At 52.0% G+C, this 14,134-nt stretch overlaps 1 protein-coding gene across 1 annotated transcript in view; it reads left to right on the forward strand.

The window, feature by feature from the left end:
* The first annotated feature begins 3,748 nt into the window (after positions 1–3,748).
* met (MET proto-oncogene, receptor tyrosine kinase) overlaps positions 3,749–14,134 on the forward strand; it is a 35,833-nt gene continuing 25,447 nt past the window's right edge. The window contains exons 1-2 of the mRNA XM_037451430.2: positions 3,749–4,001; positions 5,373–6,582. Coding sequence (XP_037307327.2) covers positions 5,374–6,582 — 1,209 coding nt within the window. The 5' untranslated portion in view covers positions 3,749–4,001; position 5,373. The remainder of the gene's footprint in view (positions 4,002–5,372; positions 6,583–14,134) is intronic.

Below are 14,134 nucleotides of genomic sequence, written 5' to 3' on the forward strand. Positions count from 1 at the left end.
CTGAGAGCTGGATTAGTCTTTTGAGGCCTGACCTCCGACCCCGCTGATCTCATTTTTAATAAATCACGTGAAGGCAACATCTCACTCAGCATTTTATCGTCTAACAAACTTAAAAGCTTTTTGTCAGATAAAAACCATTCATGCTTTGATAAATCCAGCAGGGTTTACTACGCTGATCCCCACAGGGCTCCCTAAAAAAAAAAACAAGACCCTCAGACGCCTTGTGCACAATGCAGCTGTTGGAGTTCTTGTAAAGTCTCCACAGTGGCGTCGTCCTCCAGCTCACTCACAGGACCTTTTGACCCGAGCAGTGACATCCAGCGAGAAGAAGGCCGGCCCCCACCTTTACAGATGTTCCTCCCCTGGGCAACACCTGGTCCTCCGTCCTGGCCTCTGACAGGACAGGTCCCTCGTTACGAAGAGTGCCCTGGATGACGACCTCAGTCTTTGAATGGAAGGATGTGTGCTGAAGTTGACTTTGGTGTCTTTTGTCGAGTCGCAGACTTTGAACAACGACCAGCCGAAGGCAGGAAGTGAGATCACATGATGCTGCTCCCAGAATCAACAAACAGCATCGTTGTGTGAGCAAGATCTGCAAAACATTTCGTGTTATTTAAAAACAAAATGCATTTGATTTCAAACCAAAGACACGACTGATTAACTTTTAAAGCCCTCAATCACACATATGTCAGTTTTGTTGTTTTTAGTGCCACCTGTGGCGATTTGTTGTAACTGCAGGTGTCCTTTCGGATCAACTAAACAGTGCTGGGAAATGTCACAACAGATAATACTGCAATGCCCCTTAAACATGTATTATTGATGAAACTTACTCTGAGAGTAACTCCTACAGCAGATCACTTTTGGAATTGAAATAAGTGTAGAATAAATACACCGTATATACAGTATTATATATATATAAGAGTATTTATACAAGCATACTGAGGTTTCACTGCCACTTGACTGTGGTTTATTTTAGTAAAAGCTTCCACGGATAAACAAGCAGGACGGAGAGTTTCAGAGCTCTAAAAGGCTTCCTATAAACATCTCGACATGAAAGACAAACCCGTGTGTTTGATCACTCTACAGAAACAGGGAGTTCCAACTGCTAATCCACACGATCTGCTCTGCTCAGAGAGACAACGCGGCGAGATGTTTCTAACTCGCCACACTTCTCCGTCACGTTGAGCCTCGGTTTAATACTCGCAGCACGCGTTAAGAGCTGTGATGAAGTGACCTCATCAAAGCCCTGTGAGCTGGACGTGAATATGAATCCTTTCGAACGGACGATGGGATCTGAGCTCCTCTTATCACATCTGCACCTCCTCCGATGGTCTTCACACTCCTCGGGTTCCTCCTCCGTCTGCTGCAGACACCATTTCCTGTGAAGAAGGAGATTTCAATCTGTTGATTTCCTTTTTCATCAGGAGTGACTTGATCAGAAACTCGGGCAGAAGAAGACGGAAGAAGGGATGTGCGTGTCGGTGTGTTTGAGTCTGAGATTCCCTGCAGACATCAACAAAAGCATCAACCAGAGGTTTTGCATTGACCCGCCTCACTGCATCATTAATCACATCCAATAATACATCACACTTTTAGTACCTGCAGATGGCGCCATCAGGGGTCAGATTCCTGCTGCTGTGACGGGTCAAATCCTAAATGACCCTAAACGAAGACTTTAGTCTTCTGGTTTCAGGCTTCCTGGTTTTGGTTCTTTAGCAGCAGGGTTTTGCACTAAAAATAATTCTACAGCAACATTCATGTCCCATAACAGCCTCCCCCCATTGACCTCTCCCTCCTCCTGCCTGGACCTGGACCTGGACAGGAAGTGAAACGGGCCGCAGTGCTGCAGGTGTTGATGCAGTTCATTCCTGCAGCGCGTGTCATACTCGCCGCTTCCCGCATGCCGACAGCGTGAGTTTCACCACACGGCCGACCTCCTCCTCCTCCTCCTCCTCCTCCTCCTCCTCCCGGGCAAGAGGCCCGGATCCAAGATGTAGTTTACCACCACACGAACGCACCCCTCGGGTGTGTGTACGTACACACACACACACACACACACACACAAACACACACACGCACCCCGTTAGACACACCCAGGACTGCGGCAGAAGGGGCCCGAGGCGAACAGCACAGACTACAAAGAGCGAAGGAGGAGCGTCGGCTCAGCGGCAAGAAGGTGGAGGAGGTGGAGGAGGTGGAGCTTCACGCGATCAGCACCCATGAGAACACGGTAATTACACATCACGATATTTAGACGATGCCCTCATCCAGATGTGACTCAATAAGTGAGCAGGTGGAGGTGAGGCACGGGTTCGGTGATGAGACAATGTCCCCCAGGGCCCGACACCTGTCCTCCAGCACTCCGACTCTCCTGCTGTCTCTTCATTACTCTTTGTTTGTTTGGTACGTGTCTTCGGAGCAGGAAACCGTTGGATTTCTGAGCTTAAACTTCATAATTGGTTTGAACTTTGGGACCCTGAAGGGAACAATGAATCCGACACATAAGCATAAAGGATTGTTCTTACACTGCAGTGTGTTAATTAGGAACATTCAGCTATTTTAGCTGCTTCTTTCTGCGGAACTAAACTAATCCAACTTTTCCTTTAAACATCTTCTATGAGCACCAGTTTCACAAATTCAAATTCTGCCTTCTGCCTTTGTTTCTCAGATCTTACGTCTCTGTGGATTAAGATTCCAGCTCAACGGTGCCGGCTGATGATGCACTTTGACACTTTAAGGCTCTCCGGTGAGCAGCGCTGTCCTCTGGGAAATCACCGAGAGTGGAACAAGGACTCTTTCCATCGTCAGGAGGAGGAAGAGGAGACAAAGTTTCCACCTAGTACCTCTGCGTGTGCTCTCAGGGTTCACGGGACAAAGGGGTGTTGGGCTCCATGAGACGCTCACGGTCGCCGAGGCCTTTGAAACCGAGCTCGTTATTCACGGCTGAGCGAGCCGCTTTGACGTGACGCACAAGAAACAAAGACCTTCCTTCTACTTTCATTTGCAACATTTCTGCAGTTGTGATGGTAAAATATGCCTCATTAATACTTCAAGGCAGCAGTGCAATGTTGTTATAATGATGCTTTTAAATTAGAACGGCACAACTTCTCGCTTCAGCTGGTTTGGACTGATTTTGAGTCTAAATTTGCCACCGTATTACGTAACGTCTTCTCACATGATCAAAAAGAACCTTGACATTGGACAACATCAACAAACGTATCAAGCAGCTTTCTTCAGGTCATGTAGACTAAGAATATGTGTCTCTATATATTCTCTCCCAAAACACTGATAAGATGAAACACTAACGAGCTGTGAGGTCAGGAGTCCAAATGTTAATGCAACGCTGATGTGAGAAATCAAAGGCGCTGTGCTTCTTATTCTCGTTCAGTTAATGGCTCCATCGGTGATTCAGCGTCTGGCGGAACCGAAAGCGCCTGTGAATTCAAACACAAAATGGCTGGATTGAGACTCTCTGCAGGTCCGATGGGCCTTCAGGTCATTCCTCTGGTGGATCAATCTCCACCCAAAACAAGTCGTTTTCTATCAGGTAGGGATTTGGCCGTGTAGATATAAAGAAGAAATCAATGGAAGAAAGAGAAAAATAAGGTTTTTTACCACCTCCAGCTTCTCTGGGTCTGCGTGTCTCACCTGAGCTCCGCGCAGCACCTGTGCGCGTCACGCGGTCTGCGGAGAAAGGGGCGGGGCTTTAACGGAGCGCAGCCGCGAGGGAGCTGGATGCAGTCAGGCAGCCAGTCAGTGTGGAGCCACACGGGGTCTCAGACGCAGAGAAAAGCATCCGGATCATTTACCGCCGGGGAGGAAACAAATCGGACCTTTTCTGTTGATTTTGTTGTGTTTTGATCTCGCGGAGAAGCGGAGAGAAGGTTTCTAAGCGATCCGCGTGGACTTGGATGAGAAAGTCGAAGAAGTCCCTCTCACGGAGAGACCAGCGCAATATGATTTAAATCCAGGGAACCAACAGCACTGTTGCACGCAAACAGGTGAGATTAATTAGTCTTCTTTTCCCCCAAATGTCTGCGCTCTTCTCTGTTTTTTTTAAACTATTTGATTCAATGCGTATTTTCATGCGTAAAAACGCACGGACACTGAAACTCCCAAACCGCTGCTCCTCCTCCTCCTCCTCCTCCTCCTCCTCCGGATTTTGAAATGGCTTTATTTATTTGGCCCCTATTTCTCCAGCGTTGTGTTTTTTGAGACCTTTCGCCATGAGTCACTTTCCTCGTTTAACCGCCTTTGGCGTGCGATGGTGCAGGTGCGCACTCAAGTGCCCTCTGCCACTGTTACTCATAATCTTTAGACCAAAACAAGACCTCACCATATCCTGCAAAACAAGCCCAAGTTCTCATAATGTGTGCTATTCTTTAACATACGCTTGAGTGTGTTTTAAATTCTTTAAACGTTCAACCTGTATTTTCCAAGACATCCCCATTATTTACCACCTTAACGTGTTGCTTTATTTTCATTTTTATGTTTTTTTTTTATATTATCTGCTCTGAACTCTGATAAGAGTCATGCCTGTAGGCATCGCTGTATTCTCTCTATAACATATGATAAGATAAAACACAACAGAAAAAGAAGAAAAAAAGGCCAAGAGCGATGACACTTGGGTCATAAATCAAAATGTGCCCACAGGGGATCTGAGTGAGTTTAAGCAACATGTAAAAACCAAACAACACGCTGGATGCTGTCGCCTCCTTATCTTTGCTTTTCAAGACATTTTGGCAAAGCCACATGCAAATAGGAAGCATGGAAATGCACATTTAGCAAATTCATTGTCCCCGCCCCCCCCCCCCCCCCCCCCCCTCCCCTCCTCACTCCCAGTGGATTACCATTTAGTTAACCCTGGTTATTTATCATTGTGCAGGCAGGTCCCCCCCTCGCCTTCTCCCTTCCAGCCTCGTTTGTTTTAATCGAGTTTATCTCCGCTCCCTCGGGCCCTTTGCCGTCTAAACTCCGGCCCCCAGAGAGTTGCTCTCTGGGTGATTCACTGCCACCCCCCTCCCCCCCCCCCCCCCCCCCCCCCGCTGTGGTCACTCTCTGCGCCGCTAAAGGGCTCGTGGAGGTCCGGCCGCGCGGTTTCCCTCTGGTCGGCGGAGTCAGGGCTGATAATTCGGGGGGCCGATGTGGAGGCTTTGTGTCGCCACAGTGCCTCCCGGCCCTTTCATCCGAAGGGTTTCACTGCTTGTGGTGGAGTGACTAAACGCTGACACAGAGTCTTAAAAAGGGATTCCGGTGTCCTTCTGTTTCCTATTCATCCCCCCCCCCCTCCCCTCCCTCCCCACTAATTCACACTCCAGACATCCATCCATGATGAACTTGTTTAATGCTCCCGTCTCTTGACCCTGGAACAGGATGAGTCTCGGCCCGCTCCACGCCGCCATGCTGCTGTGGTCCTTGTGCCCCGCCACTCGGGGCCAGTGTGACGAATCCTCCCGCGGCGCCGCACTCGACCTCTCCGTCTCCTACGAGCTCCCGACGTTCACCGCGGACTTCCCCATCCAGAACATGGTGCTGCAGGGCGGGCTCGTCTACGTCGGGGCCGTGAACAGAATCTACGCCCTGGCCCCCAACCTCACCAGGCTGTCGGAGTACCGCACGGGGCCCCTGCTCGCCAACGAGACCTGCGGCCAGAAACCGACCGCCGCAATTCCCGGCGGCGGCAGGGTGGACAACCGGAACATCGCTTTGGTGGTGGAGAACCTTTACGACCACGGCCTGTTCAGCTGCGGCTCCGCCGACAACGGGGTCTGCCGCCGCCACGTCCTGAAGGACGGCGACAGCCTCAAGACCGTGGACGATCAGGTGTCCTGCTTCGGCGACAAGGCGAGGCCGCCGCGCAAGGGTCAGCCCGGCGACTCGGACGTGGTCGTCGGCCCTTCGGGCTCCCGGGTGCTCAACGTGGAGAGCAACATCAGCAAGTTTTTCGCGGGCAACTCGGAGATACCGGGCGGCGGGAACGTCTCGGGCCACGCCGCGCGCCCCCACACCTTGGCCCTGCGCAAGATGAAGACCAGCCTGAACGGCTTCGTCTTCTTCTCCGCCCGCTCCCACATGGACCTGATCCCGTCTCTCCGTGGAAGCTACTACCTGCGCTACGTCTACTCCTTCCAAAGTGGGCCGTTCACCTACTTCCTCACGGTGCAGCGGGTGAGCAGGGACTCGCCGGCCTACCACACCCGCATCGCCCGCATGTGCTCCGGGGACTTGGAGATCCGCCGCTACGTGGAGATGCCTCTCGAGTGCATCAGCACCGACAAAAGGCGGCGGCGGCGCTCCGAGGAGCCCATGAAAGTGTTCAACGTCCTGCAGGCGGCGCACGTCGGCACGGTGGGCAACGACGTGGAGCTCCAGAAGAAGCTGGCGGTGGAGGAAGGCGGCGACGTGCTGTTCGCCGCCTTCGCCCGGGGGAAGCCCAACTCGCCGGAGCCGACCCCCAACTCGGCCGTCTGCGTCATGTCCGTGAGCCACATCAACAAGATGTTCAAGCTGTACATGCAGGGGTGCAACACGGTGGACCCGTATCACTTCACGGGGTCGGACAGGAAGTCCTGCTACAACGTGGTAAGAGCTGGGAGTGGGCGGGGCTTATTGTGCAGAGGTCCACCATGGAGAAGACCAAAATAGTTATCAAAGATGTAGTAGATAACATCCAATAGGACAAGCATATGTGAAGGTGCATATCTAAATGAAATAATAACCAGCTTAATCTTGGCCTGTAAACTATTAACTGAATTAACTGTAAAACAAACACTTTATTTTTGATGTTTTCCACGGGTACTTAAGACATCTGAAGCTTTCTTCCACTCTGTAGATCAGCGACGGTTTACGACGTCCTTCAGACACGTAAAACCAGTCATCTGTCGTTCGTGCATCGCTGGGTTTCTTTTAGGGTGACCAGCCTTGTAACAGGATGTTAGTGCCAGTTACTTGGTGGTCCGACCCTTTGTGCCCTCGTGTCTTTGTGTTCAAGTGTCCTTGAGCGTGACACTGGAGCATGACCTGCTCGTGACCTCTGACCCCTTCTGGTTCAGAGCGTTGGTACACGCCTGTCTCACGGGAACATGTGAAGGAGCGGATTACGTTGAGTGAGGTGAGTGGTGTAGTTTTCGCTTCATGTACGGAGAACTTAGCCACCCGGACAGGACCAGTGGGAGAGTCTTGACTTGGTGGGGGGGGGGTTACCTACCTAACCAAGCCCCTCCGATTCATCATCATGGACTCAATCAATCAGCGGAATCACCTGATCAATAATGACACGCAGTTAACCTCCGGCCCCACCCTGCCCGAGGGTCCGTCTATGTGAACCTCCCCCCCCCCACCCCCACCCCCACCCACCTCGTGACTTCATCTCTCCTTCTCCATCAGTCAGGCAGCGGATTAGCTTAGCCTCTTGGATCTTCTTAATACACCTCAAATGCTTTCAAAGGGCAAGTACACACAGGAGTGAGTGTGTGTGTGTGTGTGTGTGTGTGTTACCATGCAGGATACCTCATGTATCATGAACCAGTGTGAACACCTCTGCATGTGCCTTCGCTGTAGGAGCATTTGTTTTTCGGTTGTTGCTTGGCAGCAAACCACAGGCGTAACGCTGGTGTTTCCAGAAGCAAAAGTCCACTGCAGTCGATGAGCCATCGACGTTCTCATTGATACCAGCGTGTTGGAACCGCGTCCCATGTGAGCAGCACCACCAGATGAAGGACACAGCCAGAGATTCGGCTGGATGTCTTCTTCTTCCTCGTTGGTAACTAAATGTCCATGAGAGGAATGGCATGTTAGCTCTTGTGTGCACTTGGTCTTCTTCCTAAATGTTAAACTCAAGATGTGGAATGAACTGGGATCGGGGTGCACGGCCGTGCTAATGCATGGTGGTGATCGGGAGGCGGGGGTCGGGGGGGGGGGGGGGGGGGGGCACAGCCCTGACAGCTATCAGCGGCGCACATCCACAGGGGAAAGTGAGGAATGCTGGGAGCTTTTGGGCAGCGCATATCTGACTCTCAGCGAGCCGTGATGAATGGGCTGGGGGGTAACAGGGCATCAGCAGCTGGGCGGAAGATGATCCCCTGACCCTCCCCGCCGAGGCAGCCAGCCACGCCGGCGAGGCCTCTCCTCCGAACCCCCCCCCCCCCCCCCCCACCTGTTATCGCCACCTGTGGGAGAGAAAAACAAAGAGCCTTTTTTTCATCATGGGAGATGAGATTGTTTGATCCACTATTGATCCTTTTGAGGCATTTTTACAGCAGAGGACCCTCGGTAGCTCTGATGCAGCTGGGGGGGGGGGGCTTAGCAAAGGGTGGATGACCACGACCTCACCCGAGGACATTAGGACAAACGCGGTTGACCATTTGCGCGTCTTGTGCTTTACTGCTGCTCGTGTGAGGGACGCTTGTGGTTGTCCTTCTCCTCTCGGGGAGAGTGTGCCTTTCCATTATTAGACGTTCTTTCTGCTGACTCACTTGATTACTGGGTCGGCGTGAGGCGTGACCTCAGCGTGTGCTGGAGGTACAGGAGCATCTCTGCGCGCGCTGTGTAATTAGCGCCGAGTCGAGTCGCAAAACAATGCGACCGAGAAGCCGAGTTCTCTGCAGAAGACGAATGGCAACAACAACAACAACAAAAAAAAACAAAAAAACGCCTGTTCCAGAATCTCGCAGCAAGGTCCAAGTTCCCAAGGAGCCGTTTCTCCCCACTTCTGCTTTCCTGCTGGCGTGTGTCCTCTTGTCTTCAGCTGCCGGCTTAAGAAACAAGCCGTGAGGACAAAGCCCCGGCGGACAGCTGTCTGTAGGCGCTCTAATCGCGGCCTAATGGATTTATCACCTGGCAGGTAGACGCTCCTATCGTGGTAAACCGGGCCGTAAATCCATAAAAGGCAAAAGAAACGCTGCAGCCCACAGGAGCTTATTTTGGGTCCTTTTTGTGTGTTTTTTTTGGTGGAAAACCGGACGAGACGTGAGCCCAGCGACCCAGCGCCTCGGAACTTTTCCTCTTTTTTTTTTTCTCTAAGTGCTGGTTGTCGGCTTCTCTCAGACGGGTCTCTTCTCTCAGACGGGTCTCTTCTCTCAGACGGGTCTCTTCTCTCAGACGGGTCTCTTCTCTCAGACGGGCCTCTTCTCTCAGACGGGTCTCTTCTCTCAGACGGGTCTCTTCTCTCAGACGGGCCTCTTCTCTCAGACGGGTCTCTTCTCTCAGACGGGTCTCTTATCTCAGACGGGTCTCTTCTCTCAGACGGGTCTCTTATCTCAGACGGGCCTCTTCTCTCAGACGGGCCTCTTCTCTCAGACGGGCCTCTTCTCTCAGACGGGCCTCTTCTCTCAGACGGGCCTCTTCTCTCAGACGGATCTCTTCTCTCAGACGGGTCTCTTATCTCAGACGGGCCTCTTCTCTCAGACGGGCCTCTTCTCTCAGACGGATCTCTTCTCTCAGACGGGTCTCTTCTCTCGGACGGGCCTCTTCTCTCAGACGGGTCTCTTCTCTCGTTCTTCTGTCCTCTGTCCCACCAGGGCGCTGAGCGGGACCGATGGTTCCCGTGCTTCCCTTTTTCGAGGAACGGTTCAGAATAAATATTCGCAGCTCTCCACGTAAACGCCGTCCTTCCTTCGATCCGAGCGGAAGGGGCCATCGTATTATTTTAAAAGGCCTCGGCGGAAACAGACGATCCGTCATCCCGCTGCACGCACTACTCGCCCTTTGATCACTCGCCGAGGCCGCCATCAAACTTCAACCAATGACTCGCGGACGTCAAAACACGATCTCGCGTCAGCAGCAGCTCACCTGCCCCTCAGAACGCTCGTTACGGTATCGACCCGGCGCCGTTTAAAGGGAGACGAGCGAGGCCGTTTTGGTCGGGTAATGTTGGCTCGGGGGGGTCTGGGGGGGGGGCCGGGGGGGGGGGGGCAGCAGGGACGTTTGGGACTAAAAATAAAGAGCAGCCACGGGTCGGAATTATCATCGGATTACCATCGATTCCAGAAAACCCACCAAATGCTGATTGCTTTTAAATTGAATCATCGGCCTGATTGATTATAGTGTGCGCGGTGTAATTCCTGCTGGGGGGGGGGGGGGGGGGTCCGTTTGACCGACAGTCATTTTAATCAGCCCGCCTGTTTTAATGAACACACTTTAAAGCAGCCGCCACGGACGCACATTGGTTTCACGTTATTGTGTTAAGGAATTCCCGATTATCAAACACGACAAAACACGGAGCAATGTGACGTGGAAGATAAATCCCGCTCAGTTGATTGGTCAATACACGCGATGTGATCCTTTTCAAACGCAACGTGGCCCACGGGCAGTTTTCTAATGAAATGTTGTGCTGCTGCAGAGGAAATATCGCTGTTTGGTACAGAAAACTTTCACTTAGATTGGATAAATAAATTGGGTGAGTCCATTTTTTTAATGGTTACAAAGAGCTTCACGCGTTATCACATCTTTAAAACACCACGCGGGAAAATCTGTCTGCTTCTCATCCATATTTCTATACTTTTAAGATGCAAATCTCACATGAAAAATGAAAAATCTCCCATGAAATGCACCACTCACTTCCTCAGACATGCAGGAGTTTGCACTATTGGTGTCGAAGCAAGAAAAAAAAAAAGGCCCTGATCTGTTGTAATACGGCCAATAACAGATCAGTCAATCATCACTCTCCTGCCTCGGTGGTAGTTTTCCAGCGACAGCAGGGCTCAGTGCCGCCAGTGTCTCGGGGTAATGCTGCTGATTCAAGCCGGGGACGTCGGACCCACAAGCCCCAGCCTGCTCATGCCATCACTGAACTGGTATTTGTTTCGCTTCATCTCTCCTTCTGCATGAAGCAGAGGCAACATCGACATCGCCTACAAAGACGCGTTCGGGAGCGGCTTCTGTTCTGCAAAGCCGATAATAGGTCCGTAAGATGGATGTCGAGGTGTCATTCGGCTGCTGGAATACATCAGATGAACATTTACTGTTATTGGCAGGCAGCAGAATGCATGAGTGGAAGCTTGTTTTTATAACTCAGTACGGTGGATTAAGCCCTCAAACTGTTTTTCTATTTGCTTTGCAGCAGAGACAGACAAGTACAGACTAAGAGGAGTATGTGGCAGTAGCATGGCGGTACCTGGTTATAATATAATTAAAGCACTTTAGAGAGAATAAAAATGAGTTATTACTTTTTTTTTAAAAGTCTGTTTGTAAGTTGCGTCAAGAGAGCTTCTGGAGCACGCCCTCCTGTCCTCAATCAAACCGACTAAAACCCATCCAGATGTTGTTTGGACGGATGACGTCACCACACCAGCTACGTTAGCGGAATCCGCGGCTAACCAAAGTCAAAATGGCGGCAGCGGCGTCCGGCGATATCACAGAGTTGATGAACCTGTCGGTGGTCTTTATAAAGCCATCCTGTTGCGAACCGAAGGCCCGCGAAGACGAGTTTCACGACGCTGTGTCTTCACGGGTAAAGAGTGGCGGATGGTTTTATGTACAAATCCTCAAATACAAGAATACAACAATCCAGTGAGTCAGGGCTTCACTCTGAAGTCATTGAATGAAAGCGACTCTTGAGTTATTTGCCTTCATAGTGGGTTGAGCCGTGTGTGTGTTTTCATTGTTGCACAGTTGTGCAATAAAGGTCCGAGTGGCCGGACTTCGTCGTCAATAATGTTACAGTTGATAAGTTGATATGTGTGATAATTAAGGATGAAGGTGGTTCAATTATCGATATCGACGTGTGTGTGTGTGTGTGTGCTGTGTAACCTTTTACGGTTTTTACAGCGCTTGCTGTCTTACTGGAGTCAGTGAAAACGTTTGATTTCCTCCATCCGTTGGTTGCAGCTCGATGCTTCTCGCATTGTGCGGTAAATGGATACAACGTTGCGGCCATTAAAGGCTGTTTATAAGTCCACAATAAAAGTGCTTCTGTGCACCGGCCCACTGCCTCCACCCTCAGGTGTGCTGCTGCGTCACCTGGCCGCCGTGTCCAGGCAGGTCCCCCTGCGCGGGGAGCGGCTCGGTCAGCGCCCACATCCGGCTGCACGCCGCACGGGGGAACAGAAGCAGGGGGCAGGGGCTGTAGAATCCGACGTGATGGCGTGATGCAACAGGTCAGGCCTCGCCGCGGCGGCAGATCGCTGAGCAGATAGACGCAGGCTTTACCCTACAAACACGTCATCGCTCCTTGAGAGGAGATAAAAAATGCCCTGAAGACTTTCTGCATCGCTTGGTGTCTGCAGGCATTTCACTGGGCGATTTTCCACGTTATTTCACACTCACTCCACGTCTTCGATCCGAGGGGTTAATGATTTGCCCTGGAGTTCGTTTTAGTTTTTTAGTTACGCTTGAAAGCTGGAAGCGTGCTTGTGTGTGTGTGTGTGTGTGACAGGCTTTTGTATGCACAACTTATCTTTGTTCCCTAGATAAAGAGCGCAGTAGTAAATGTGCAAACCGCCAGCGCCTGCAAGATGTCTTCCCCCGAAGCAGCAGGGTGGGAAACCACCTGCAGACAAATGCTGCCATCGTGGCTGCTGGCCTCGTTACGTTACATTACATATCTTTTGGGGGGGGGCGGCTGTAAATTTGGGGGCTTGGTGCTCGCACCCCGTGTCGGTGGGCATCAATGAGTCATCTCACTTGTTTCCGATGCAAGTTGAAGGAAGGTGAGATACCTCAAATACCAAAATGCCATCGCGCTGACAGACTCCTCTCTGATTGGAATTCCTAACCCCCCCCCCTCTCGCCCCCCTCCCAGCACGGAGGCGTTAGGCAGCCAGGAGCCGTCGGCTGTGCACTTGTTATAGTTTCAAATATAAAGTGGAGCTTTGCTCTCGCTGAGCTTATGCGTCAAGGCCCCCCCGAGCTATTTCCTAATCAGCGGCGTCCTCCCACTCTTCAATTTCACCACATGGTGATATCCTGCTCTCTCTCTCTCCCGAAACCAGGCGTGCGGATGCTTATCTGTCGTCCCCCCCCCCCCCGCCCTCCGACTGGAGGACACAAAAGCAATCTCCTCTCCCGCCGCCGTCCTCGCCTCGACCCCGGACGGCTCTCATTTCCTGGGCCTCCGTGAGGCCTCAGTCGCCCTCTGAACTCAGCGGAGCAGCAAATGGTCCCTCAGGCCTCCGGCTGCAAGACGGATCTCACCTTCATCTCCGCCATCCTCCACTTCTATTACTCGCCTTCGGGAGCACACAAGAGAGAGGGGGGGGGGGGGGGGGGGGTTGTTTGTTTGATGTCAGTCCTGTTAGTGGCCTTTGGATAAATGATTCATTCGGTTTTAACACGATTCAGTGCTTAGAATCCCTTATTATTTATTATTATTCTCTTTAACTGTTGACCTGCTCGCCGCCCCCTGAAGAGGAGAAGCACACAGTCCATGCAGGTCCCCCCCCCACAAGTACACAGCTTACCTGCATTCCCTTAACCAAATGGACAAAGCTTCCTGTGGAGGGTCTCACCTCAGATGGGGACTAATCCCCCCCCCCCCCCCCCCCACCCCATTCAACCAGTAATCCCAACACAATGCTCAAGCCCGACTGTGTACTCAGGTAATGGAGGCACAGCGCAAAGGAGCCCCCCCACCCCCCGCCACCAAACAATGCCCCACAAACAGAGACTATTGGGCCGCCATTGTCTCTGCGGGCTTTGATCTTATCGCCCTCGCCGTCTCTCACCTGAGGGGCCGGCTGGCTCGTCTCCGAAGGTGCGTTTGTAGCGGTTTAAGCCCAGCTGGCCTTCGCTTTAAGTGGAACAATCACTTCTCAAAAGTGTCGTCTCCCAACAGTTCTGGTTTAAAGCCAACGGCAGATGTTTTTGCTCCCTGAAGATCCGACTCGGCGAGAATGAGGTCGAGCGACGCCTCCAAACGCCAGGAGCCGAAAATCCACAGAGTTTCACAAGTGTGCAAAAAGTGGCGCAACGCCGCATAGTTGCACTGGCGAGGACAGGAGCTGTGGAGCTTGCTCCGCCGTCTCAGCGGAGCGCGGGAACAACCTGCAGCAAGCTGTCACGCCACGCTGCCACGCTGCCACGCTGCCACGCTATCACGCCACGCTGTCATGCCACGCTCTCACGCCACGCTGCCGCGCTACGCTGCCAGGCTACGCTGCCACGCTGTCATGCCACGCTGTCATGCCACGCTGTCATG

This window comes from Pungitius pungitius, chromosome 6 (genome assembly GCF_949316345.1).
Source record: "Pungitius pungitius chromosome 6, fPunPun2.1, whole genome shotgun sequence".
In the NCBI taxonomy this organism is placed as follows: Eukaryota; Metazoa; Chordata; class Actinopteri; order Perciformes; family Gasterosteidae; genus Pungitius; species Pungitius pungitius.